Below are 26,566 nucleotides of genomic sequence, written 5' to 3'. Positions count from 1 at the left end.
AGGGGGGGGGGGGATAAAAAAGGCCCTGAAGGTCTTTCAGGTGGCAACTCCCACCATCCTTTGTCCCTGGCTAGGGCTGATGGGACTTGTAGTCCTGAATGCCCAGAGGGTGATGGGATGGGCCAGACGGGGCTCCGCAGGGACCAAAGTGAGCCGGCCTTGCCCTCAACGCCTGGGGGCCAAGGGGGGGTGTCTTTCTCTCTCTCTTCTCTCTCTCCCCCCCCCCGCCCCGCCTGCGGTCACTTCTAAGCCAGGAGGCAGGCAAAAAGGGGGGGGGGGCGGAGAAAGGCTGAGGAGAGAAGCCGGGCGGATTATGGGATGCCCATTTTAAGGACTTGAGCACTTAGGCCAAAAGGAAAGGAGCGAAATCCCCAGGAAATGGGAGATATTTGTAGGGGGATTAGCCAAGAGGAGGGCCATTTCTCACCCATCTCCGCCGAGGAGGAATGTAATTGCGCTCTCTCTCTCTCTCTCTCTCTCTCTCTCTCTCTGTGTGCCACCGCACACCAACACACGAGAAAGGAGCATTTGGAATGAACACACACCGAGAGAGAGAGAGAGAGAGAGAGAGAGAGAGAGAGAGAGAGAGCCAAGGCTCTCTTTCAGCCTGATAATAATAACCCTGCAAGGCAGTCTTATAAACAGTGGGTGGAAAATCTCTCTCTCTCTCTCTCTCTCTCTCTCTGTGTGTGTGTGTGTGTGTGTGTGTGTGTGTGTTTGTTTTGAACCAGAGGTCCCCGAATCTCTTCTCTTCCACTGGCTTGGCCGCTTCCCCATCCGCTAGCTACGCTTCAGCTGAAAAGCCGGGAAGGGGTGGGGGTGAGGGTGGCTCCACACACACACACACACGCGCACAGGCACACAGACACACACCCCTCTTGCAGGCAGGGAGGAACTCCAACACCCAGCACTCCAGGGATGGGAAAGGCATCATCCCCCTTCCACTCTGAGGGAGGGACCTGCAGTCACGTGACAACAGGGAAGACTTGGCCTCTGCTCATGGGCAGATGTTAGTTTCACACACACACACACACACACACACACACACACACACACACACACACACACCCCACATATCCCTCCTACAGGATCCAGAGTTTGAGTTTTTTAAAGCCCTAAACTCCCCCAAACAGCCCCTTCACCCCCACGTTTCTAGTTGTGGATTTTGGGAATTGTAGTCTCAAACACACAGAATGGTAGAGACAGGGTGGGGGGGTGGGGGTTTCCCGCATGCCTGGACAGGAGAAGCAGTGCAGAAATTGGTCAGATGAAATCCATCCCGAAGACAGCACAAGCGAGCCCCTTTTGCACAGGCTGGGGTTGGACTAGATGGCCTTTGGGGATCCCTGCAAGCTCTAAGGAACGAGGGTGACGGGGAGCCCAACAGGACGGGGTGGCAGCAATCTTATTCTGCTCGTCTGCTCTGCCTTTCCTTTATTACAAAAGTGCAATGGATGCGGCGGTTTGGGGCCCGCCTGGGAGATACTTCCCCCCCCCCGGGCAACTGGGGAGGAGAGAAAGGGCACCACACGCCTGCTCAGGCCTGCCTCAGAGGAGGAGGAGGAGGAGGGGAGAGATCCTCTCAAGGGGATGAATGCTCTAGTTGTCAAGCCTCTTGTTTTTAATAAAGGCCAGATTTTTTGAAAAGAAAAGGAAAAGCAAACTCATCCAGAAATTAAATTGAGGTCACCCATTTCAAAGCATGGAAGGGAAGATGTCTGGGGACTACATAACCCAGCAGCCTCTCAGTGGATGAAATCAGGAGCTTGGAGACCCTCCACATTTGGGGTCCTTTGAGGTCAGGGTGCTGTTTGCCCCTTGGGGGGGCCACCGTGGGGGGGGAAGTCCCTCCCTTCCTCCCGATGCTCCCCAGATCCGTCAGGCCAAAGCGTCCAACCGGCTCCGAGGGCCGCCTGGGGAAGAAAAGAAGGGGCGGAAGAGTTCGTTTAAAGGCAAGGCAACCAGGCCGGAGGGAGATTGCGAGAAAATAATTAAAAGGCGCAAAATGGAGGTTGCAAACCTGGGGTGATTACCTACGCAGGAAGCAAAGGTGCCGGGACAAAAAACAGCCAGGGAACCGGAGGAGAAGGCCAAGGTGCCCCCCCTTGAAACCCCCCCCAAAGAGTCTGGCAGAGCGTCGCTGGAGGGAGGTGCGTCCGCACCCCCAGAGCGAAACGGCCCCTCGGCCATCCCATCACCCTTTTGCAGAAATCGGGGGGGGGGGGGCAGGCAGGGTGAGGGACTCGTGGGCATCCTCCACCGGGTCCACAGAGGAAGACACGCTCCCCACGGGACGCCCCCCTGGCCCCGAATTCCCCTCCTTCCCGGCCGGTGGGCCTGTCTTTCCCTCCCAATCCATCCACCTCCCGCCTCCTTCTCCTCCATCCCTGGAGAGGAGCCAAGCGTCTTGATGGGTTTTGACACCAATCTCACAACAAATTTAGCACCTCATTTCCCGGCCGGATCAAATATTCCACCTCGATTATCTGCCAGCCACCCAGACGGGGCGGATCGCATCCAAACGAGCGGAAAACACCTTCGCCGGACGCCAAGCTCAATCATTTTCACTCGCGGATCTCTCAGCTAACCGGGGGGGGGGGGGGGAAGGACTCAGAGGGAGACGGTGGGGGAGAGGGAAGGGTCTGCTCCCCACCCCACCCCACCCAGGGCTGCCAAGGTGAAAGACAGAAAGACAGAGTCAAGGCAGAGAGTCAAGACCAAAGGGGGGGGGGAGAGAGAGAGAGAAGGCGCCAAGGCTGCCTGGGAAAGAAGGGGGGGGCTTCAAACCATCCGGCTGCGAGGGTGGGAGGGTTAGGGTTAGGGATCTGTGGCCTTTCTTTCTGCCAAGGAGTTCAAGGGGGAAAGCTCGTCGGTCCCCCTGCCCCACAACCCTGCAAGGTCGGACGGAGAAAGGCCTGACCACAGTCAGCCCCGGAGGTCTCACGGCGCAAGAGGGGGGGGGCCTCAAAGCCAGCTCTCCTGCCGGCCAAACCCAACATTTAAAAACCTGTGTGCAGGTAAGGGATGCGCGCGCGCACACACACGCACACACACGCACAAACACGCACACAGAGCCGGCCACGGGCACACACGTCAAACGGCTGCCCCAATTCATCACCGAAATCAATTAGAAAAGAGAGGAAACAGGCCCGGGAGGGGGCCCACCACCACCCCCCGTGGCCACCCTTCTTCCTTCTTTCTCCACACCAATCTCCTAAGATGGAGGGCCGGGCAGGGCGGGCGGAGGGAGGGAGGGAGGGAGGGAAACATCTCTGCCCCAGCGGCCGACACGGGGGAGGAATGTGCAATTAGTCCAGCAAAAACAGATGAAAAATTTTCAATTAAATGTGTATGGAGAGGAGGCATAAAATACAGAAAACAGGTTGACATGGCAAAATTGGCGGCTGATACGCCTCGGCAAAAGTGTCCTAAATATCCCCCACTGAATAAATAACGTTTTCCTTATGACTCTTGCTATTATTAAAAAGGCCTCTCACCCACCCCAGGCGGCGAGAAGGAGCCACAGACTGTATAAATCTCGACACACACACACACACACACACACACACACACACACCCCTTACCCCCAATTTATATTATTTCCAGCACGGCAAAGATAACGATTCGACAGTGCCCAGAGAGAGAGAGAGAGAGAGAGAGAGAGAGGCCATGAAAGACCCTAAAAATAAATGAATCGCTTCCCCGGGTTACAGCAAACAGCTCAATTTGTCTGGGGGAGAGGAAGGGAGCGAGAACGGGCAGCGGGCGCAAGAGGACAGGAGAAAGAGCGAGGGAGGGAGGTCTGCGGGGAAGGGAAGGGAGATCAGCCACTAATTCCCAGTCTGACCAGTCTCCCCCCCCCGGAGGGCTCCAGACTGGACCCCTAACCCTAACCCCCAAAGCCTCGGGACACAGAACCGGCGGAGGGCAGGTCCAGAGGCCACCCCGGGCTCTGATCCGTTGATGGCCGAGGGCCCCGGGGACCCAGCGCTTGGCCCCCCCCAGGAGCAAGCAAGGGGGCCCTCAGCATGGGGAGCCTTGGAAATCCAGGTCCCCTTTTCTTGCCCCCCCCCAAGTTACTATCTCCTCCCCTCCCTTCCTCATCCAGGTGCCCCCCCCCAGTCCATGTAGATGGCCCAATGCAGCTCTTCCTCCCAGCGGGGGTGGGGGGGATGGGGGGGAGCCTGGCCCTGGGGTTGCTGATGCCAACCCTGACTTACAGCTGCCTGGCCCCTTTGCCTGGCACACATGCCAAAGGAGAGCCCCTACGTGTGTGTGTGTGTGGGGGGGTGTTTCTCCTCCCTCCCCCCTCCTTCCCGGGCTCATTAGGGCAATGCTTCCACCTGTCTGGCTCTGTCGCTTTGGGGGAGAGGCACCCGCCTGATGCCAGGGAGAGCGCCTGCCCGCCCTACGCCTCTGCGCACGCACACGCACACTCCGTCTTCTTTTGGGCCCTTTAATCCCCTCGGAAGGCAGAGAAAGACGAAAGGCGTCAGAGGGCGGCCAGCAAGGACTGGGCAGGAAACAGCCCTTCCTTTTAACCCCCCCCCCTTATTGTGTGTGCCGTACCCACACGCGGAAGCCCATCAGCCCGCTGGTGGTCAGCCGCCCGCCCGCCCGCGGCCCTGCCGAAGAAGAGGGTGGGGAGAGTGGAGGCGACCCCTTGCTGGACCGATCCCTGGAGGCGCTCACCAGCGGGCCGTCCTCAAGAGGGGCAGGACGACGGCTCCCATCGTCCCCACCTGACCCACTGGGGAGGAAGGCGTGAGAGGCTGCTTTGCCTTCAGAAAGAGGGGTGGCCGGTGGGGGGGGAGGGAAGGCAAAGGCGCCCGTGGGGCTCCCCCTTCCAGGCCATTCCCCCCCCCCCAGTGGCCTTCCCTGCTTTGGCCTCCACCTCTCTCTCTCTCTCTCTCTCTCTCTCTCTCTCTCTCTCTCACACACACACACACACACACACACACACACACACGCCTCCCTTGAGGGCTGAGCGTGCCCCCCCCAAGGGCTGGCTGGGGAGGGAAGGAGGGAGACGTGGTGGGAGCCCCAGACACGGAGGGGGACCCCCTTCTCTGCCTTCTGCCTGGGAACTGCCAAGCCAAAGGATGCCCCTGCTTTTGCCCAGGGCGGGGGCGCGGGGGGGGGGGCTCCTGGGCCTGGCTTCGGCCACCAGCCTCCATTGGCCACAGAAGCTTCGGCTGCAGAGACGGGGGGGGGGGTGAGAAGAGAGGAGTTTGGGCGAAAGGAGGCCAGCCGCTCGCTTGAGCAGGATCCTGGGTGACAAGGCAGGCCTTGGCCGCCTCCCCAGCAGCGAAGAGCAGGACAGCTGGGGGGGGCACCACCTGCGGGGCCAATCCCTTGGCCGGGGGGGGGGGACAGGACCGGAGCCGCCCTCTCAGGCCTGACGGCCTGAGCCGGTCGCTCCACGGCAGCCTCCTCCCAACCTGACATGCCCCGGCTGGGCTGGGCTAGGCTGGAGCTCCCATCAAGCCCAGGGCTGTATGACGATGGGAGTTGTAGTCACACGTGCCCGGATGGGCTGGGCGATGGCAGGAGGGGTCCATTCCAGAGAGAGGCTTGCACGGGTGAATCTGAATTCAGCCGTCAAAAAGGGGGGTCTGACGGCTGCTTTTCCACAAAAGCTGAGAAACCGGGCAGCAATATTAATAAAATGCACTGCCTAAGAGTGAATATTTCATTAAGCCATCCAGCGCCTTTCAATATTCAATACCAGCTTTTTCATTTTGTTTCTCGGACTGACTAAAAAGCATTCAAAATTGGTAGAGAAAGTCAAGCTCCATTTTCCACGCCAGTCCAATCTTGAACCCCCATATTTCTGCAAGTCTGTCTCTAAGACCATTATTAGGGGGGGAAAGCCCAGAAGGGGAGAAGCAGCAAAGCCTCCCCCCAAGTCAAAATCCACCCCCACCCCCCACCCCCCACCAGAGGGGCTGGCCTCTTTGCAGGCCAGCAAAAGACTCTAGAAAGCAGGCCGTTGAAGAGGCGAAGCCCCAGAAGGAGAAGATCCGAGCGTGGGCTGGGGCTGCCGTGGGGGAGACAGAGCAAGCTTGTCTTCTGCTGCTCCAGAAGGCAGGAGTCCAACAGGGCAGGTTTGGCTCAGGGGACAGGAGGGCCCCCTCAAGCCTCTGGAAGGAGGGCTGGATGGGCCGAGCTGCCGGAGGAAGGACCGCATGGGCCGCCTCTGGAGACGGAGGCTGGACTAGATGGCCTCGAGGGTCCTCCCGGCTCTGCTGCCCTGCTGCGATAGGATTGGAAGGCCACGTGGCCGGAGGGCGAAAGAACGAGCCGGCCTGACAGGGTCACAAAGGGACAAGACCTGCACATGGGTCGGGGGTGGGTAGGACGACCCACGAAACAAGGCGGGAAGGAGCAGGGCCCCCCCAGCCCCCCTCCGGTGTCTCTCACGACCCAGCCTGGAAATCGACCAAGCCTTTCTCCGCCCAATTTCCTTTTGGAAAGCACTGCGGACCACCTTAGAGGAGCCAAACCAGGGGGCGGGGGCGGTTAAGAGTCGCCTTTCAAACCGGGGGGGGGGGGATCAGAAGAGACCCCTTTGTGGGCGGGGGGGGAGGCTGGGGCCACGGAGACTCAGGGCTTCCAAGGCCCCTGGAGAGAAGAGGCCGGGCAAAGTAGGGCAAAGCTGGAGAGCGGGCGGGAGGGCAGGGGCCGGCCGGGCGCCCGACATCTGCGTCCTGCCTCTCTCCTTATTACAAAGGCCAGCTTGCTTCAGAAGATGCACAGGGCACCTCGAGAGTAGGCAGCTATGCAGAACCTGGGCACCAACACGGCACGTGTGTTTCAGAGTTCAGACAGGTTCTCTTTTTGACTACAGGTCCAGCAATCCCCACACCAGCACAGCCACTAGCTACTTTCAGAGGGGATGATGGGGCTTGTAGTCTGGCCCCAGGAACCCTTCTCGTGTGTGTGTGTGTGTGTGTGTGTGTGTCTGCCTGCATCTATGCATATTAAGAGAGTGCCTGATTTTCTTCCCTAACAAGACAGCCTCCACCTGACTTGGACTACAACCCCCATAATCCCCCAGCCCCAGCAGAGCTGAAGAGTCCACATCTGACGCCTCCAAAGGGAACGTGGTTACCCAGGAAGAGGCTGGATCGAACCCTTCGCCCCTACTGCCCACTTCTTCCTCTGAGGAGACACACAACCACCGCGCGCCGGCTTAATTTTACATTCCTGCTCCCGCCAACAAGGCACTTTTGGCCCCATTATCTCCCCTCATTTCTATCTTGTTCCCAAGAATCTTAATTTCTCTGGCTGTCAGGAAGACTGTGCAAGATTTTTATTGGCTCAGTGTTAATTAATTTGTATAATACTCCTGTTAGGAACAATAGGTGATTAAGATTTTTCTTCCCCCTCTTTAAAAAAAAAGTAAAATAAAGCCACCCGATAGTCATTAATGGAAAAGCCGACCGTTGAGGAGGGAGAAAAGACTGGCATCTCCCCCTTCCAGCGGCTTCAAGGCCACCTCCCTGCGAGGTCTCCTCTTTTCTTTTAAGCAGGCAGAAGTGTTAATGAGATGTCTTTTAATAATGGAATCCGCTTCTCCACCTAAAAGGAGGCTAGGCAGCCGGGAGCCCCCTGCTCTCTCTCTCTCTCTCTCTCTCTCTCTCTCTCTCTCTCTCTCGTTCCCTCTCTCGGGGCAGCTGAGCGGCGTGTGCGGGACGGCTGCAACTCTCCCAGGGTCAATGCAGGCCCCATCAAGGGCCGCCCTCCCTCCCTCCCTCCCTCCCTCCCTCCGGCGGGTTCGATAGCTTTAAAGAGAGAGCATGGGCCACGTGGGGGGGGGGGGGTGTCCCGGGATTCCGCCCTCCACGAGGGTCACGGCAACCCAGCCGCCCGCCTGGAGCCCACGAATGTCCGTCTGCCCCTCCAAACGGGAAAGGCCCCAAAACACTCGTCCCTCCCACGGCGGGCATTCCTTTCCGGCCAGGATCAAATTCCAAATCCAAACCATTCGTCCCCAAAACCCTGCTTCCCAAGGAGGGCGAGATTTTGGAAGGGGATGCACCCCAGCAGGCAAAACCGCCCCCACAATGTGCAAAAAAGCAAGGAGAATCTCTTCCCCCCCCCCCCACCAACCGGGGCAAGAAAGGGATCTATGGAAAGAAAAGCCAAGGCAACGGCCCCCGCCCGATGGACGGCCACATCTGGCCTGCTGGGCTGCTTTCTACAAAACGGCCACGATCCACCTCCTTTTTTTGTCTCCAAAGTGGCAAAAAGACCCAGGTTTCCTCCTCCTAAAGGGCTGCTAAACTTTTTTTGTGGGATTGGGGGGGCACCCCGTTTGCACTTGTGACCCACCCCCACACACCCCCCCACTCCTGAGAGGCCTTCTCTAGCAGCCCTTTAGCCCCCACCCCCAAGAGAATCCCGGCCCTTTGCATGGAGGACAGAGGTGGGCATCGGTTACACACAGGGGCCTTTGAGCCCAAGGGGGCCGGTGCTTGTGGGGCATCCCAGACCCCACTGTTTTTGCCCCATAACCAGGAGAGGCCACGGATCCGGACCTCCTCTGTTCCCCACGTGGGCCGTGGCAGGAAATCAGCTCCGGAACCTGATGACACCTCCCCTCCCTCAGTCCTTTTTGGGGGTTTTCTTTTCCAGCCTTATTTTCTGGAAGGATACCTTCTTTCCCCCCTTCCCAAGCAAGAGCCTTCTCCTCCCCCCCCCTTGCAGGATTAAGGGAGGGATGGGCAGGCCCCCTCCTGTCCTCAGAGGGGGGGGGTGTCTTTCTTTCTTTCTTTCTTTCTTTCTTTCTTTCTTTCTTTCCTTTTCTTTCTTCCCTTTTCTTTCTGTCCTGTTCCCGCTCTTGTTTGCAAATCCCAGACAGGGAGCCATCCCCTGCTCCCACCGGCTGGGCCTTTTCCCTTTTCCCTTCTTCCCTCCCTCCCTCCCTCCCTCCACGCTGGCTCTTGTGGTTGCAGCGCTGCAATGATTCTACAGGCCTGGAATTTGAAGAATTTCCTGTCAAGACTCTTTCTGGAAGACCAGAAAAAGGGAGAGAGAGAGAGAGAAAGGGAGAGAGCGGGCAAAAAAGAGGAGTGGGGGAGGGCAGCTCCAGCCCTTTTCACCCTCCCATTTCCAATTCCCTCCACAAAAGCAAGCAGGCAGAGAGAGAGAGAGAGAGAGAAGACACTTTGGTCCAAGTTTGGACACTCCACTTCATCTCTCTCTCTTTCTCTGCCAAACTTTTCTGCACATCTCCTGCTAAATTCGGGGGGGGGGGGTGAAGAGGAGGAGAGATCTAATCTAAGTGGTAAAGCACTAAACTGGAGGGCCACGAAGCGGAGGCGGACGTGACTTTACTGCTGACCACACAGCCTCCCCTCCTGGACGCAGCCGGATGGGGCTGCTTTAGATGCTCCCTCTTGCCACCATTACCTGGAGGGTTGTAAACAACCCCCCCCCCAAAAAAACACCCTCAGTTCCTCCTTCTGGACATAAAAAAGACAAAGCAAAGCAAAACAAAGAGGAAACCAGCAAAGGGGAGGGAGGGAGGGAGAGAAGCCACGTCCACATCAAATCCACATGCTCACGGCCACAGGGATATTTTGGCATCCTTGGCAGGGTCCCGTTTCGGCACACCCTGCCTGAAAAGGTCCCCTGACGTTTCTGACCCGGCTGCGGCGCAGCAAAGGAAAACCGGCGGGCTCCGTGGTTGTCAGGGGTCAGCCACCAACAGGGAAAACCGACCGTTCTTCTGCTGAAGTTGCCCCCAGCTCAGAAAAGATGGGTGCGCCGCGCAAATCGCTAAAACCCAAACCTCGAAAGCCGAGTTAAGAATGCTTTGCCAAACAGAAAAAGCCTAACGAGAGCCAGCTGTCGTGAAAGCCCAGCAGAGCCTCCAACCGCAGTGGCAATCTATCGGCCACGGTCAGTTACAGGCAGAGGGAGGGGCTGGGAGCGCCCCGGCCGGCTTCGGAGATCCCGCGAAGGCACGTGGCCGGCCACGGTGAGAGAACCAGAGGCCATCCCAAGCCTGTCTGCAGGGAGCGCCAGAGCCTGGGAGCCCCCCCTGAAAAGGCCCTGAAGGTGGGGGGGGGCGAGATCTAGAGAAGGGCCTCCCTCGAAAAGCTTCGTGTGGCCACTGGACATGTTCTCACGCGCTGCCTACATGACTGCAAAAACACGCCAGACGCACGGTTTGGCGCTTAGAAGTCGAAGGCAGGGAAAGGGCCCGACCGGGCTGCCCGCTCTCCCTCCTTCCCTCCCTCCTTCGGTGGAAACGGCACAGCCCCCACCCCACCCCACCCCCTCGGCCCCCTCGGAGACCAAAAAGCGAGGCCAAGCGCCTGCGGAGCACCCCCAGAGCGGGAGAAGGGCGAGGGGGTCTTCTGAAATCCCCCCCCCAGCGGATCCCGGGGCCTCCGGGCGACCGTCCGGCTTGCCCAAGAGCCGCTTCCTTCCATCCAGGGAGAACTCGCCGCCACCCGCCGCCCGAGGCCCCCCGAGACATTTCCAAGGGGGTCCGCCTCAAACCTCGACCGGCTGGGGGGCTTCAAGGGTGGAAAGGAGGGGGGCTGGCCTTCTTCCTAGCATCCCCTGGGGGGTGGACAGGTGGGGGGGGTTTCTCAGCCCCTTGACCAAGAGAGGAGACCCTCTGCCCTCAGGGGGGGCCTCCACCCCACACCCCCAAAGACCCCCCCTCGCAGTCTCCTTCCCACCCAGCCCCCGCTAGGAAGCAGGGGCACCAGAAGTAACTTAGTTACCTTTTGGGGAGAGAGAAGGAAGACAAGAATGTGACACAGTTACAATTCGAAAGCAACAAAAGAAAGGGGAACAAAGTTACTGCTTTGGTCTGGTCTGCGCGGGGGGGGGGACGGGGAGGGGATGGATTGTGTCCAAACCCAGCCACCAAAACGAAAGGGAACAACCCCCCCCCAGGACCCCCACCCCCCCCGAGGGCAGGGCGGCTGCAAAAGAGGAGGATGGGCGGTGGGGGGCACCCCAACTTTCACAGGCTTGTGGGGGGGCACCCCAGCATCCCTTAAGCAGCTCTTGCCTGGGGTGGGGGGGAGGAGAGAGGGCTCGTCCCCCCCCTTCCCAGCCCAAGCCAGCCGGGGCCCCTTGGGTCTGATACTTAATTATCTCTGAATGGGATTTTTTGTCCAAGTCTTTAAACATTTACTCCGATTGGGTTGTTTGCGACAGGGAAGGAGCACGTGTGCACGCGCACTCTCACACACACACACACACACCCCATCTTCCTTTCTTTGTCGTTTCTATGGAAACACCTCCAGGCCTACAACTGTTCTCTGATTGTGCAATAAAAGTTGGATAGTGATCCTTCAACCCCCCCACCCCGCCCCCCTTGCCTCCTTTCTGCTCCTTCCCCATCTTCTCTTCCCCCCCCCAAACTCCAGCCAACCCTTCTGGCACAGGCACACACAAGCGCCCACTCACACACGCGCGCACACACCACGGTGCCAGGACACCCGGGGCGCTGAGGGGGGTCCGAAGGGCAGGGAAGGTCCTGGGGCTTCCAGCGTCGCCCAGTGCGGGGGGGGGCATGGGAGGACGAGAGACAGAGGGAGGGCCCGGATCCGACGCTCAGAGAGGAGAGAGGCGGGAGGACGGGAAGCAGCAGCTGAGAGAGAGGCCGGCGGGAAAGGTTCGAGGCGCGTCTGCAAAAACACCCAGCCGGGCCACAAAGACCATGTTCCCTTTCCACTGGTTTTCCCCCCCAGGTCCCCCCCCAAGCACCAAAAAACAAGAACAAAAGGGCATGCTGGGAGTTCCTGCCACCTGTCCTGTAAGGTAGCAGAGCATCTTTTTTGGGGGGGGGGAGAGGGACTGCAACCCCCAGAATCCTTCAGGGCCGATGCAGCTCCATTGTCAGGGGGATTCTTGGCCTGGCCGTTCAAAACACGGCTTTTCCAAGCAGGTTTTCAGCCACCGACCCCGGGAGGCTTCCTTGCCGATGGCATTGGGGGGGGGGGTGAGTAGAGCGAGCAGGCGCCTCCCTCTGGGAGGGGTCGGAGTCTGGCTCCCATCATCCCCAGCAAGCACAGCCATTTGGGAGGTGTAGCCCAACACACGGAGGGCACCTGATCGAAGGCCGAGGGCCAAGGTGGCCACCCATCAATGGAAGGAAGCCGTTCCTGTCACTCACGCCAAGGGTAGGACCCAGGCAACACCGACCGTGGTAGCCAAGTCCTTCTCTCCACCCAGGCCCTCCAGGGGTTTGTGTGTCTGTGCGTTTGTGCAGGTCGTTTGCTGCTTCCACAGGGTCAGATGCTGTTCCTGAGACAAACACACACACACACACACACACCCTTGCTTCGGTTACCTTCCTCTCTCCTTCCTTCCCACCCCTTTCCCCCATTTCAGAGCAAGAGGTTATGAAAATCAGCCTGCCGGCTCTGGGGACTCTAATTATCTGCTAAGTGTGAAAGCCAGAGTGATTAATTAAGAGATAATAAAAAGAAAAAGGAGGCTAGAGAGGGAATAACGGCTGCTTTGATGATAAAACCTGAGGTAAGCCAAGCAATTAGGGGGGAATCTTTATGAAGAGTTAGCTATAATCCCCCAGTAACCACCACCACCACCAAAGGAAGAGCGCGCGCGGCGGGGGGGGGGGAGGAGAGGGGGTGCAGAGCAGAGAAAGAGAAAAGCAGCCGCAGAAGGATGCGGGAGAAAAGCCAGAGGAAAAGGAGGAAGCAAAGCATGTGCAGAGGGCCAGCCTAGTCGGCCTTCGATGCCTGGGCCGAATCAGAGCCAAGAGCTGCTCTCTTCTAGGCCTTTCACACCCATCTACACCCCCCCACACACAAGTCCTTCAAGGATCCCCAAGTAGAAGAGGAGGAGGAGGAAGATCAGGACCATCGTCCCCACTCCCTTCTTATTTATTTATTTATTTATTTATTTATTTGATTTATATCCCGCCTATCTGGTCCAAACGGACCACTCTAGGCGGCTAACAACCATAAAGATAATATAAACAACGAAAACAGACAATTCTAAAAAAGAAGGCACTACATTACATCATATAATATACAAAACAAAAAACAAAACAAAAAAAGGGGGGTCAAGAGGAGTATGATGGAAAGGCCTGCCGGAACAACCAAGTCTTCAATTGCTTCTTAAAGGCACCCAGCGAGGGAGACCTGCGGATCACAGGAGGTAAGTTGTTCCAGAGGCGAGGAGCCACCGCCGAGAAGGCCCGATTTCTTGTCTTCTCCTTCCGGGCCTCCCTCGGCGTTAGGCTCCTCAACCTCACCTCCTGGCTCGCTTCTTGTTTTCCCATTGGGAGGCCCTGCCTGGACATGGAAGCTGGACCTTTTTTTGGGGGGGTATTGGCCCCCTTCCTTGACTGGGCGCGCCTCCTGATCTTCTGTGGCCCGGCTCTTGCCAGAGTTTGAAAACGTTCATTTGTCGACTACGGCTCCCATGCACCCCAGCCAGCAGAGCCCATGGTAAGGGAGGATGGGAGATGCAGAAAGGCGGCTGCCCTCCCTTCCCTTGAGGGGCAACTGAAACCTCTCAAACACACGGAGACACATCGCGGGCCTTTCCGATGCCCTGCGAAAGAGGCCGGATTTCTCTGCTCAAAAGGCAGAGCAGGCAGAGACTTTGGCATTAGGATCACCACCACCATCATCATCATCCAACCCTTCTGAGCTGAGAATTGGGGGGCTTTCTGGGGCCCTCGGCCACTGACCTTGCTGACATACCAAGGGAAACAGCTGGACGGAGGCGGCCACAGAGGTTGGGCGTCCTTCTGCCACCGGCCGCTTCCAGCTGACACCACCAAGGGGGCTTTTTTGCTCCCACAGCCATGAATTCAGGTGATTTCCCTCCCCAGGGAAGAATCTGCCACCAGCCTCTCTCTCTTTCTCTCTTGCAAGCTCCTGCAGAAGGCACCCTTCCTCCCAAGCACATCGCTGTACTTTCCTTTCTCCCTGGAGCGGGGAAGCAAAGGGGGGGGGGAATGAGCAAATTATACACCCCAAAAGACAAGACAAAAGGGAAGAGAGATCCGTGCCCTGCTCCCCATCACACACACGCACACGCGCGCGCGCGCTTGACGTCAACACCGAACCTTCTCTGGCTCTCCCCTGGGAACCTGAAAAATGTCACTGGAAAGGTCTCCCTGACTCCCAGTTTAGAAGAGCACCCCGGGGGGGGGGGGAGGCCGGCAGGCAGGCAGGCAGGCTTGGGTCTTCTGGGTGGGAGGCTGCTCTTGGGCCAGCCCCGCCACCTGGCCAAGCCCCCCCCACAGGGTCCCTGCCAGCCACCGGCCGGGGGGGGGCTTCTTTTCCAAGTTCCCCCATGCCCTTTGAACGTTAGGTGCCCGTCAGGGGACGTTGGGCGTCCCAGGAGTCGTACGGAAAAGACCACTCTTTGGGCCCAGCCTTGCCGAGAGACACCCCCCCCCGCCTGCCTTTGGTCACAAAGCAACGACATCCACCCGACAGGAGGAGGGACCACCGAGGGCAGCCGGGACTTCAAGAAAGGAGGCTTCGCATTTTCAGAAGGGGGGGCTCCCGTTGTGCCAGGCAGCTGGCAAAGGGCATGGAGGGTGCTGGGGGGGGCTCCCGGGGAACGGTGGGGTCCTGAGGCCTGCCCTTAACCCTTTGCCGCTTGAGGACTGGCAGTGGGAGCGACTCCTGGGGGGCCTTGCCTCCTTCTCCCAAAGCGGGGAGGGGAGGAGCCGGCGGGAGAGCGCGCTTTCTACGGACCCACCGACCCGACCGCCAGGGCGGCTCATCCTAAGAAATCCAGTCTGCCTCTCCTCCTCCTCCTCCTCCTCCCTGGCCCTGTTTCCAACTCAGGAGGGCGATGCTTTAAAAAAGCTGCTCATCAAAGGAAATGATGAATGGTGTGCCCTTGGGCACCTCACCCTCCTCTTCTTCAAGGGACTCCTCTGGAAACACAGAGGGAAGGAAGGGCCTCTCAACGGGGGGGGGGGGGGGAAGAGCGATCCCCTCTGGGAGAAGGGTGGGATTCTTGGCTGTTCCTGGCCCGAGGCCGTCCCCCTGCACATTGACCGCCCGGGGAGTCCTCATCTGCAATAAAAAGTCCTCGTTCCTTATCCATCTCCCTCGGGGCAGTGGTATTTCCCAAGCCCCAAAGTCTGTCTGTCTGTCTGTCTGTCTGTCTGTCCGTCCGTCCCTCACTCACTCACCCCCCAGATTTTCACACCGGGCTGAGCCGAGCACCCCTTCGGTCCAAGCCGGACCCCTGCACGCTCCCCTCCTGCCAGCCAGGAGGAGGAGGAGGAGGAGGAGGAAGGCCCTGGCCTTACCCTGAGCGCCAGGCGGGCAGGGCAAGCGTTGGCACGAAGGGGGAAACAGAAGGGGGAAAGGGGCCGAGCCCATCTGAAGGATGACTCTGGACTGACTCAAACCTCGCTCAGGTTCTTTAGCTGGCATCTTGCTCCCCGCAAGGGGATCGCCCGGCCCTGCTCTGGGATCTGACTTACGGACCCCCCCCCGGCTAAATTTTTGAAAACTTGCCATAGGAAATATGACTCATCGTGCTAGAAGTGCACCCCACTCAGTTAGGCTGCTTCTTACCCAAACGAGCCACGGATTCCAAGGCAAGGCCTTCCCGGCCATGGGCTCCTTCCCCCCCCCACGCAGAAACCCGATTTCTATAGGATTTGGGGCTCCCCTACCATCCCCTCAGAGTTCAACAGCGCCAGGACTTTCTTCTCCAGAGACGCAAGGGAGCAGCTCTGCCATGCGCGCGCAGAGTGCCACCCTCTCTTCTGGCCCAGGTGGGGGGGGGAGATGAGTTTCTAGATAGCAGGGGAGGGTGACTCACGAGAAGAGCCCAGGGAGCGTGGCCTCCAAGTCTCCCTGCACCGCCTGGCTGGCTGAGGAAGCACCAGGTGAGCTGCGTCTGTCTGTCTGTCTGTGGATGGCGCTGGATTACTCAGAGGGTGACCTGGGGGGCAGCTTCCCTGGGGTGTCTCTTTCAAGCACGCACCCCTCCATATCTCACCCTGAGCAGATGGCGCCCTGCTCACCTCTTACTCACCGGCCTGTCTGGGTCTTTAAAAACTCTTGTTTCATTACTAGCTCACTTTTCCTCTAGTGAACCGCTCTGAAAATATTCTCCCCCCCCCCCGCACAAAAAAACAGCCTGCAAGGAGCCGACCAAGGGTTGGGGCAGGGGGTGCTTGGCCCGCCAGGCATTAGCCCCCTCCCTCCCACCCGATTATAACAGCAAGAGAGAAGGCTAGAAAGAGAGCCGGGGGGGGGGAGATCTGGCAGGGATCTTCCTTGGCCCCCATCGGACGCAGAGGAGACCCCACCGCTGGGAAGAGGCACTAGAGCAAAGAGGGTGCGGATGAGACCCCCCCTCCCCAGGGCATGACCTCTCCTGGCCCCCTGCCCTGCCCAAGCACCAGAGATACAGGGTGTGTGTGTGGGGGGGGGGAGCAGATGAACCCAATTTCCAGAGAGAATGAGAGAGAGAGAAGGAGGGGGGGCTCTGAGAGCAATTCTCTGCTAGATCAGTTTTGATTGGGAAGGAGAGACGGAGGAGAGACAAGCCTGCTGGTGATTGATAGACAGGTCGGCAGCGAGAGGGATGGGGAGAGAGGAGGGAGGCTGGGCAGACAAGCGGGCAGAGCGGGGGGGGGGAGGGCAGACGACGCGCGAGGACACCCGCCTGAGGCCGCCCACCCTCTCAGCGGGGGGGGGGAGAAGTGGGGATACCTCGGGCATCCCCTTCTTGCTTGGGGAGTCAATCAAGCCAAGGCCAGACGGCTGTCTGTCCGTTGGGGGGGGGGTTGCAGCAGTGGAACAAGGCTTGATAGCCCTTGGGGCCCCCCTTCCAGGATTCAGGCAGCTTGAGGGCAATCGAGGACAACCCCCTCCCCACTCTGAGGGCCCTTTGAACACACTCCCCAGAATTGGCACACACTCTGCACATGCTCACACACTCTGCACATGCTCAGGTGCTCTCCAACATCCGGCGTGGCCTGCCAGCCATTGAAGGGAAGAGGACCCTGGAAGGGCCAGGGTGTCCTCTGAAGGCCTTCCCCATCTGCCCCCCACCCCCACCCCTCTAGGAGCCCCCTCCCTCCCTCCCTCCCTCCTTCCCTCTGCCTGCCCTGAGCAGGTAAGTGGCAGAGCGCTCCAGCGGGCCCTGCCTGCCTGCCTGCCTGCCTGCCTGCCTGCGTGGGCAGCCTCCGCCTGGCAGTTTCCACACCACGCTAATCAATCGGCAGTCAAACTGCTATTATCTCTGGTGCGACGACGCTCACAATATTTATGCAGCTTTGCAGGCGGGGAGGGGGAGGCGGGTGGGGAAAGGCCCCTCCTGTAAAGGAGCCTAGAGGCGGGGGGGGGACACAGGCGAGCGGAGGCCCTCGGGCACCCAGGCAGACGGAGACACCCCACGCCCTTGATGGGCAGCGAGGAACAAGGGGGGGGGGAAACACCAAGAGCGTCCCACCCTGACCGACCCAGGAGCCCCACACAAGTGTCTCCCCACACAAATGGGGCAACACAACAACAACAACAACAACAACAAAGAGCAAAAGAGAAACCAGCCCTCTCCCATCCACCAGGTCCTTTGCGCAAATCCGGGGGAAACTGGGTTATGGGTGCCCGCAAGGCAAACCGATCACGGGCTACCCCAGAGTTCTGCCCAGCTGATCCAAGCCGACCGTGGGCCAATGTCCGAGGCGGAGGGGGCACCACCCCCCAGGTGGAAAAGCCACCCAAGCGGCTCGGGCCTCTCAAGGCGGAAGGCCTCCCGACAGGGACCGGTCTGGCCCCGGAAAGGAGCCAGGAAACCTTTCGGCTTCAATATCTCACAGCCACGGCTGACACACACGCACACACACACACCCCCGGGGCAAGCGCTGAGATCCCTCCCGATCAGGAGGGAATCCAGGAGGGAATCCCAGGGCAAAACCTGGGCAAAAAAGAGGCTGTCTATCCGGGAAGGAGTCCCAGGTTTCTGGTGGGAGGCCCAAAAGGCGGGAGTCACCCCGCCCCGAGCACCTGCCTTCCACCAAGGCACACACACCGACCGACAGCTCTATCCCACCGGGGACTCCTCTCGTGGGCAAGGGGGGAAAAGCACGGCCCATTCAGGCAGGACCTCCTTGGGCGGAAAAAGAAGAAGCCAACAGCCCGGGGGGGGAGGGCCCTTCCGTTCACAGCAGAGGCCCGGCTGGGTCGCCTGGAGCCCTTTCGGAGGGACCAGCGGGACACACACACACACACACCTCTCGGAGCAGGGGCCCAACAGCAGTTCAGACAACCGTCCCTCTGCCGCTGAGGACGGAGGCCTGGAGAGGTCCATTTTTTGGACAAGGGTTCCCAGAATCCCCTAGCTGCAGGCCATGTGGACAGAAGCAGTGCAGGCCCAAGAATGCTCAGGACCTTCGGGGGGGGGGGAAGGACCCTGCAGGAAGGCAGGCAAGCAGGGGCAGAGAAAGCCTTCTTTCTCCTCCTGCAACAGGAAATCAAAACCTTCCACCTTTGGCCTTTGGGGAAAAGTCGGTCCTCTTGAGGCTGCCAACTTTTTCTCCAGGCCGGCTCCTCTGCCTTCGAACAACAGCCCTGCACACAGGAATGCTGCAGGCTGGCATGTTTCTTCCCCAGACGTTCAAAGGATGACGGAAGAAGCATCTGCTTGCTAGATTACCGAGTGCAGGGCTCCCCTGAAAGGCACAGAAAACCACAGCCCCAGCAGACGCCAGGATGGGTGCCGTGGGGCAGAGCAGAGGCTGCAAACCGCAAGGGAGAGCATTTCTCCTCTCCTCCTGCTTTGCCAAAGCCCCAAACATCGCCTGTTCCCGTTTCCCCCCCCTTTTCTCTCTCCCTTCTTCTGCCCTCCCCCCAGGGCATCAAAATTAGTTTTAATCTTTCTCTTTTTAATTTTTTTTCCACCACCTTTCTCTCTGGAGGAAAAAGAAGATGACAAATAATCCACCCGTTACAAAGAAAGAGGAAAGAGAAAAGGGGGGGGGGGAGAGAAAGGCCCCAGAAAATGAATGAATATTTCAATTTGTGCCACAGCCGTCATGGAAAGAAGCCTGGCGGGTGATTGAAAGAGGGTGGGGTGGCTCAGAGGAGGAGGAGGAGAAGAATGACTTTCATTTAGAGAAAATACAGAAAATTATTTAGCGAAAAAATGAAGAGGGATGACGCTTGGGCAGCAAGAGCAGCCACGCACCAGCCTTGATGCGCGCGCACACACACACACAGACACACACACACAATCCTCTCCTGCCGCTGGCCTTTGCAGGGTGCCCAGCATTTCTCCAAGGGCATTTTCCCACTCTATCTGTACCCCCCCCATTTCAAATAATGCTCTTCTTTCTCCACCAGCATTTTCCACAAGAAGCACGCACGCCAACCGTTCATGATTCTTTCCTGACAAACTCCCCAGAGACCCACACAAGCCCCCCCCCAGGCCAAATCTCATTTTAGGAGGGCGGGAGGCCAGTAGGCAAAGGAGACTGGGGGAGGGGGGGGAAATCATAGCCACCCTCTTGAGGCGAGAGGCACCCCATCATTGGCTTCTATCCCAGAGAAGGGCTAAAAGCACCTTCGCTTCGGTGGGGGCTAAAAGGACTTTTGGGATTACCTGCTGGGGGGGGGCAGCCATTGATCATCCCAATGACGACCCCCACCCCACCCCAGCAGCTTCCCTGGGTAGCCAGATCTTCTCCCCTTGGGCAAAACTGAGACCGGGGGGGGGGATTGTGATCTCTGCCCCCTCCCAAGCCAAAAGGGGCAACCAGGCGCTAGACTCACTTTGCCCCTCCCTTGGAGCACAAATTCAAAGGGGCCAGAGCTATGCCCCCCCATTCCGCTCCTCCACAGTGAACCCCTCCAAATGCCCCATGGAGGAGGGAACCCCTGCACGGGCTTGGATTCCAGCGCTCCCCCCACCAGACAAAATCCTCTCCTTCTGCACCTTCGCCTGTTCCCAGGAACAGCCCCCCCTCCAAGCTCCCCCATTCCCCATGACATCAACTCTTTGCCACTGAAACGAAAGGCATCTCTTTCCCGTGCTCGCCCCCCCCACATGCCATCAGAGGTGGGAGGGACTTCCCCTTCCACAGGGCCCCCCTCTCGCCCTCCCTTCCCCCCCTTTTAAAATCTCCCGGCCACTCATCTTCCTTCTAGGCAGGCAACGAGGGCCCTCCCCCTTTTTTAATTAAAAGGAATGTGGCCACCCGGGAGGGGAGGGGCTAGGGAGCTCCCCCCTTCTCAGTCCCCCCCCCTTCCACTGTGCTTGCCTGGGCCAATGAGGAGCCTGCCCATTGCTCCCGACACCCCCCCCCTTTAGATTCCTCTCCCACCCCCCCTTCGGGCTTCCTTAAGGGAAGAACTTCCACCCAAATGGGGTGCACAGCATAACACACGCACACCCCCAAAATGGAAGGTATTTCTCTGGTCTTTTTCAAGCTAGGGGTGCTTAAGGTATGGAACACTGCTTGCATTTCCCCCCCCCGACAGCCCACCCCAATGCTTCCCCCCCATATCCATCCAGCTTGGAGACCCCTAAGGAAATCCCCCCATCTCACCTACCCTATGGGGGAGGGGGCCCCTCCACACACACACACACCCCGGCCCCTTGTCCCCAGAGCCTCCCTCCTTCCCACACGGAAGGGGCCCCCACCACCAAAAGGGAAGGAAGGAAACAGCCCCTTCCCATTTACACAGGACTTGGAAACACCTTCATCAAACCTTTAAAGGTGCTGGACTACAATTCCCAGGATCCCCCAGCCAGCACCGCCCACCTGCTCCAGTGGACCCCTCTACTCCAAAGGCTCTCGGAAGCCAGCTGTGGAATGAGGGCTCAACTCCCCCCCCCCCCCCTGCGGAGCACAAAGCTAACTGGGATTCGCTCACCAGTTTGGCTCCAGGGGACTACAGACCCCATCGCCCGTTGCTGGTGGGCTCCACATCCTGTCCTGGGCCAGGCCCCATGCGCCTCTTCCCTGGCCTCCCCCCATCCCCACTTTCTACAGCAGCCTGTGGCCAGCACCCCTCCACTCCGAGGTAGACTGCCCCCACTCATGGAAGCTTTGAGGCTATGGTGTCTGTCAGAAACGGAGGACCCAGGAGGGCCCACCGGCCGCAGGAGGACACCCAAAGGGTCGCCCCCCTCGGCAGACAAGAAAGAAAGAGAAAAAGGGGGAGGGGGGCTTCCTCCGAGACACAAAAACAGCACTGCAGGGCAACGCATGGATCTAGTCCTCAAGAACACACAAACACCCCTGGTTCAAGGCAGCCAGAAAAGGTACAAGCGGGAAGCCAGAATTCAGACAAGTTTCTGGTCCCTCAAGTTGACTCCTGAACTTCCCTGAAGGAGGGAAAACCTCACTCCCCCCCCCAAGAAGGAAAGTTTTGCAGGGGCTTCCTCCTGGGGGGCCACCCTTCACCTCCCCTTTCTAAAGGTCTCAGCAAAAGGGGAGGGGGAGGGTGTGGGTTGCGGAGCCCCTTCGAGCAAGGAGGGCGGCCACGTGGACCTCGCCTTCCCTGGCCCTTGTTTCGGACCCACCAGGACTAGAAACTTGCTTTTTCCCACCCGGCCGCTGGAGAGGCAGCCCGAGGGCCCGCCGGATCCTTGGCCCTCCCTCCCGGGACCGCTGAACGCCTGGTTCCCTCTTCTCCGTGCCTGCTCCCCTAAGTGTCCCCCCCCGAAAAGCAGCTGGGCCGAGGGGTCCCTGGGAGGCCTTTCGCTCGTCCTCCGTCCCCCCCCCTTTCCACCACGCCTCCTGCATGCCCGGGGGGGGGGGCACCACTGGGAAAAAACAGCCACAAACCGCCACCCACGTCCCTCCTGGAAGACTCCCCCTCCCCTCCCCCCCCGCGCCCCCTGGGCCTGGACCACGGGGTCACCCCCTCCTCCTCCTCCTCCTCCTCCCTCTCCATTTTCTCCCTCTCCCCCCCCCTTTCTGGATGCCAGCAGGCGGCCGATGGAGGGGGGGAGGGGGAGGGGGAGGGGGCTCCCGACCGACTTCAAGGCAGCCCCTCCCCGCCTCTGCAGATGTCGGGGGGGGGGAAGAGAAGAGGTTAGGCGTCCGGCGTCCGTGCCCTCCAGCCCCCCTCGGCCCCCCGCCCCCCAAAACGCTCTAGCCTGAACCCCGACTCTCTCTCTCTCTCTCTCTCCCCCCCCCCAACCCCTCCAGCAGCGACTGGGTTTTAATTCGCAAGCGTTTGCGGCACACGCGCAGCATCGCGTTCCCACGCGTCGGGGGAGGCTTCCTCTCTCTCCCCCCCCCCACCCCGCCCCCCGACGGGACCGCAACCCTTCTCTCCGGTCAAGGGGGCGAGGAGCCCCCCCCCCCGGGATCTGCGCCCCAAAGCCTCCTTCCGTGGTCTGGGGGCCCCGTCGCGTAAACTTCGAGCACGACTCCGAAAAGGGAAGCGGGCGGGGGGGGGGCAGGGCGAGGGGGGGGCGGAGCAGCTGCCGGGACGGGCACCTTCTTTCCCCCCCCCCACATACAGACCCGCACAGAGACCCCCGTCGCTCTCCCCCCCCCCGCTCTCGCGGCCACGGACCCCAGAAGGGGCGCCCCCGGGGGTGAAAGCGGGCGGCGGGGCTTCGTCCCCCGGGGCGATCCCGGGAGAGAGAGGGGAGGGAGGGAGGGACCCCCTCACGGCGCCCTCCTCTCGAGGAAGCAGCGGGGCAGCGAGGCTGCGGGGAGGGAGAGGGCCCGATCCCCCTCTGCCCTGCCGGGGACACCGGCCCGAGCCGGGCAGCAACTTCGCCTTTCCCGGCGCCCGAGCCCCGCCCGCCCCCCCCAAACGGACGCCCGCGGGACCGGGACCTCCCCAAGGGGGAGCGCCTCTCCCCTCCCGCCCCCGCGGCTTGTTCCCCGGGAAAGGGCCCGATCCCGCCCCGGTTGCAGCGCAGCGCCGTCGCCCGCCCCGCCCGCCCGATCCCGCGCGCCTACCTTGGGCGAAAGCGGCGTCGGCTCCGGTGAAGACCCAAAAGACGGCCAGGGCCAGCATCGCTCCGGGCGGGCCCGGGCCTGGCCTCCGCGTCCTCCCGCTCCCCGCCTCTACACCATGCCCGGCGCCGGGGCGCATCCGCCGGGGCCCCGCTCGCCTCCCAGCTCCCTCCGGGCAGCGCCAAAGTGGACGAGGCCCCGGCCGGCCAGGGAGGCAGGCAAGGCAGGCAGCGGGCGAGCGAGGAAGGAGGGAACGAGGAAGAGGAGGAGGAGGAAGGCGGAGAAGAGCAGCAGCTGGACGGGGAGGGAGAGGAAGGCAGGCGGGCGGGAGGGAAGCGCCGAGCCGAGAGCGGGGACAAACTCTGGGATCCGGGAAGGAAGCGAGAAAACAAGGAAGGAACGAAGGAGAGGAGAAGAGGAGGGGAGGGGAGGGGAGAGGGGAGGGGGAGGGGCTCCGGATTGGCCGCCCGCTCGCCCTCCCCCCGTCCCTTCCCTCCCCTCCCCCTTCCCTCCGCGGCGGGGCCTCCGGGGGGGGCGGCGGGGGCGAGGCGGCTCCTGCCCGCGGCCAACTTGTGCAAAGTTCGCGCCAGCCGGGAGGCGGCGGAGCAAGGGCGCCCCCCGTGGCCCTCAGGCGAGGGAGGGGGGCCCCCCCCCCGGCGGTCTCCTCGGGAGGAGGGGCAGAAGGGCGGGAGCGGGAAGGATGGGAGAGGGAGGGGAGGGGGGCGCGCGCCCGCCCGCCCGCTGCCCGCACGTGGTGGCCCCTCTCGCCTCTCGGAAGGGACCTTGGCGCGCGCCGGGCCCCTGGGCACGCAGGGCATCCTGGGAGCTGTAGTCAGGAAGGCGAAAAGTTCCCCTCCTCGCCCCCCCCTTGCCGGGATGGGAAGCCGGGCACGAGGGCGCGCTCTCGCCGGCCCGGCGGGGGGTGTGTGTGTGCGCGTGCGTGTTCCTGAATGGCCCGGCCGCCGCTCGTCTTTCTCCGGAGCAAAACTTCGTCGGGAGGCCCCCTTCGGGGGAGAGGCTCGCCCCCCCCGCGCCCCCCCTCTCCCTCACACCCCCCCCCCAGGATCGAAGGCCGGATCGGGCCCGCCCGGAGGGGCGCGACGGGCACGGGGGCCAAAGCGGGGTTCGGGGGCGGGGAGGGCCCCCTTTTGCGGCAGGGCTCTCGGAGAAGGGGAAGCGATGGGAAGGACACCCCCCCCGTCGGCGCACCCCCTGGAGAAGCCCAGGCCGGGCTGGATCGATGCCGGCGGCGTCCAGGTGGAGACCCCCCTCCCGGGGCCCTCGTGTCCCTCCGACCCCCCCCCCCCACACACACACCGCCCCGCCCCCGCGGGTCCAGCTCGAGGGCAACCGGGGGAGGAGGGCAGAGCGCCGGCCCCCCCCCCCCAGCCTCCAAGCGCCCGGGGGGGGGGCCTCTCGGCTCAGCATCTTCCCCGCTGACTCTCTCTCTCCACCCCGCCTGACAAGGGGGGGGGCGTCTTCTTGCAGGGAAGCCCCCTGACCCTCTCTTGACCGACCGCCCCCCCCTCTCCTGTCCTCCCCAGGAGGGAGGGAGGGGAAGATACTACATGAAGGAAGCCCCCCCCCCCCGTTCCTTTCTTTTTCTTTCTTTCTTTCTCGCCTCGGTCGCCCCGGGCAAAACTCTGGCAGGCGTCTCCATGGCAATGGGGCCTCTCCATCTATCCCGCCCCCCCCCCCCAGGACAAGAGGAGGGGCGGGGAAGAGAGGCAGGCACGGGAGGGGAAGGGCCGGCATCTCCCCTCGCCCCCCCACCCCACCCCACCTTCAGGCCCTTCCTCCCCAAAGCGCCCCCCCCCCTCGACGGCGGGGGCGCCCCGACGTGGCCGGCCCCTCCATCCCTCGGCTCGGGAGAGGAAGGACCAGGGCTCTCCCAAAGCTCGCGGCTGCCCCCCTCGTGGCCGCCATCAGGGCCGTTCGGGCCCAGGGCGGGGGGCCAGGAGCCCCCCTGCTCGAAACGGGGGGGGGGCTTTTGCACCCTAACCGCCTTCATCCTCTCCAAAAAAAAACCCGAAAACCCAGCCCACCCCAGCAGAAGTACCCATAGAGGCTTCCTCTCGGGCGCTAGGCTGCCTGGGACCAGCCTGGGGGACAAGGGCCACTGTGCCCCCCCCACCCCGAACCACCTCAGTCAGATATGGGGCGGCTGGAGACACTCCCTCTTCCCTTCCCTGCATTCTGCCGATGGCCCTTCTGGGCAAGCAGCCCCCCTAAAGAGAGGTGTGGGGGGCATCGTGAACATCTTGCGCGGCTGGAAGGGAGGCCTCTCGGATGCCCTCTCGCCCTCTTCCCTCTCCCTCCAGTGGCGCACATGCAGAAGGGGAAACTGAGGCATGGAAAAGAAGGCCCACCTCCAAACCACCCTGAGGGGAATGGGCTTCCCTCCGGTCCAGTCTCCCGGTTGCTGTGCGTTGAGCAGGTGGGGAGGAAGGAAGGACACTCAGGCCATCCCTCCAGGAGAGGCGGCCAGGACACCACATGGGGTGTGGGACTACGGCACCCATCCTCCCGGGCCAGAGTAGAGTTGGCAGCAAGGGATGGGATGCTGCGAGTGCCGCTCCGCCCGACCCCCACCTGCCGGGAGACCTCAGACTTTGCCCACCGACCCCAGCTCTAGGTCTTGGGGCAGAAACAGAGCCACGGGGCGGGGGGGGGGGGACGGGATGTCGGCCACTGGCTGGGGAGACCTTCGAAAAGCACGGCTCGAAATTCACGCCGGGGAGGCCCCTTCTCCCGCTGGTGCCCCAGGGGCCGGGAGAGGAGCTTCCCCCTCTGGAAAGGGTCTACCTGTGGGCTTTCCTTGGCTGAAGAAGAGGTGGCAGGGACCGGCACGTGGCCGGAGCAAGGCCAGGGTGTTTGAAAACGCTCCTCCTTTGGACCTCAACGCCCGGGAACCGAAGGGCCAGCTTTTCCAAACCCTTCGGGCCGGCTCCCGTGGGGGCCGTTTGGAGCCGGGGCGTGAGAAGGACCCCTTCTGGAAGGCATCGGCTAGCCTGCAAACCAGGGCTGGGGGCAGGGGATGCTGTGCCCCCCCCCACGGAGGGCAGCCAGGTAGGGCCCTCTCCCCCCCCTTAGCCTTTGGGGGGGGAGCAGCAGAAGGAGATTATCTGCTCAGCCCTAGCACTGGCCTTCTGCCACAGACCCCTAAATGTAATTACCTTTTAAATTAATTGATTGATTAATCCATTCCCAGTCCAGGAGGGGAGCCCCCTCCAGGTGCCCTTGTTTTCTTCCTGACGGACCCGCTGGATGCTCCTCGGAGGGGCTTGAGCCCCCCCCCGCCCTGAACTCAACACAGCCTGCCTTGTGGCTTGGAAAGGAACGGGCCGAACCCCCACCCTCGGGTGGCGGAAGCACGCTCCCCCTTCGCGGCCACCGAGAGGTGGGTGCCTGGCCTTCGCCACAGAGGGGAGGGGCCTTCTGTCGGCCCAAAACCGTCCCCCGCACCTCTCACCTGTTCGCTCAGCCTCCCCAGAGGATGCGTCCGGAGCCCCGCCATTTCCAGAACCATTCATATCCAAAGAGTTGGATTCACACACACACACACACACTATCCCCCCCCCCCCGGGCACCGTCTGTTGGCACCAGACAGAGCCCAGTTTCGTGGACTGCCCCGAGTGGGTGGGGGCTCTT

At 61.2% G+C, this 26,566-nt stretch overlaps 1 protein-coding gene across 1 annotated transcript in view; it reads right to left on the bottom strand.

Annotated features, from left to right (window-relative positions):
* KIRREL1 (kirre like nephrin family adhesion molecule 1) overlaps positions 1-23,329 on the bottom strand; it is a 40,997-nt gene extending 17,668 nt beyond the window's left edge. The window contains exon 1 of the mRNA XM_072983769.2: positions 22,919-23,329. Coding sequence (XP_072839870.2) covers positions 22,919-23,054 — 136 coding nt within the window. The 5' untranslated portion in view covers positions 23,055-23,329. The remainder of the gene's footprint in view (positions 1-22,918) is intronic.
* Positions 23,330-26,566: the final 3,237 nt, after the last annotated feature.

This window comes from Pogona vitticeps, chromosome 15 (genome assembly GCF_051106095.1).
Source record: "Pogona vitticeps strain Pit_001003342236 chromosome 15, PviZW2.1, whole genome shotgun sequence".
Lineage (NCBI taxonomy): Eukaryota > Metazoa > Chordata > Lepidosauria > Squamata > Agamidae > Pogona > Pogona vitticeps.
This window is presented reverse-complemented; position numbering and strand designations above follow the sequence as displayed.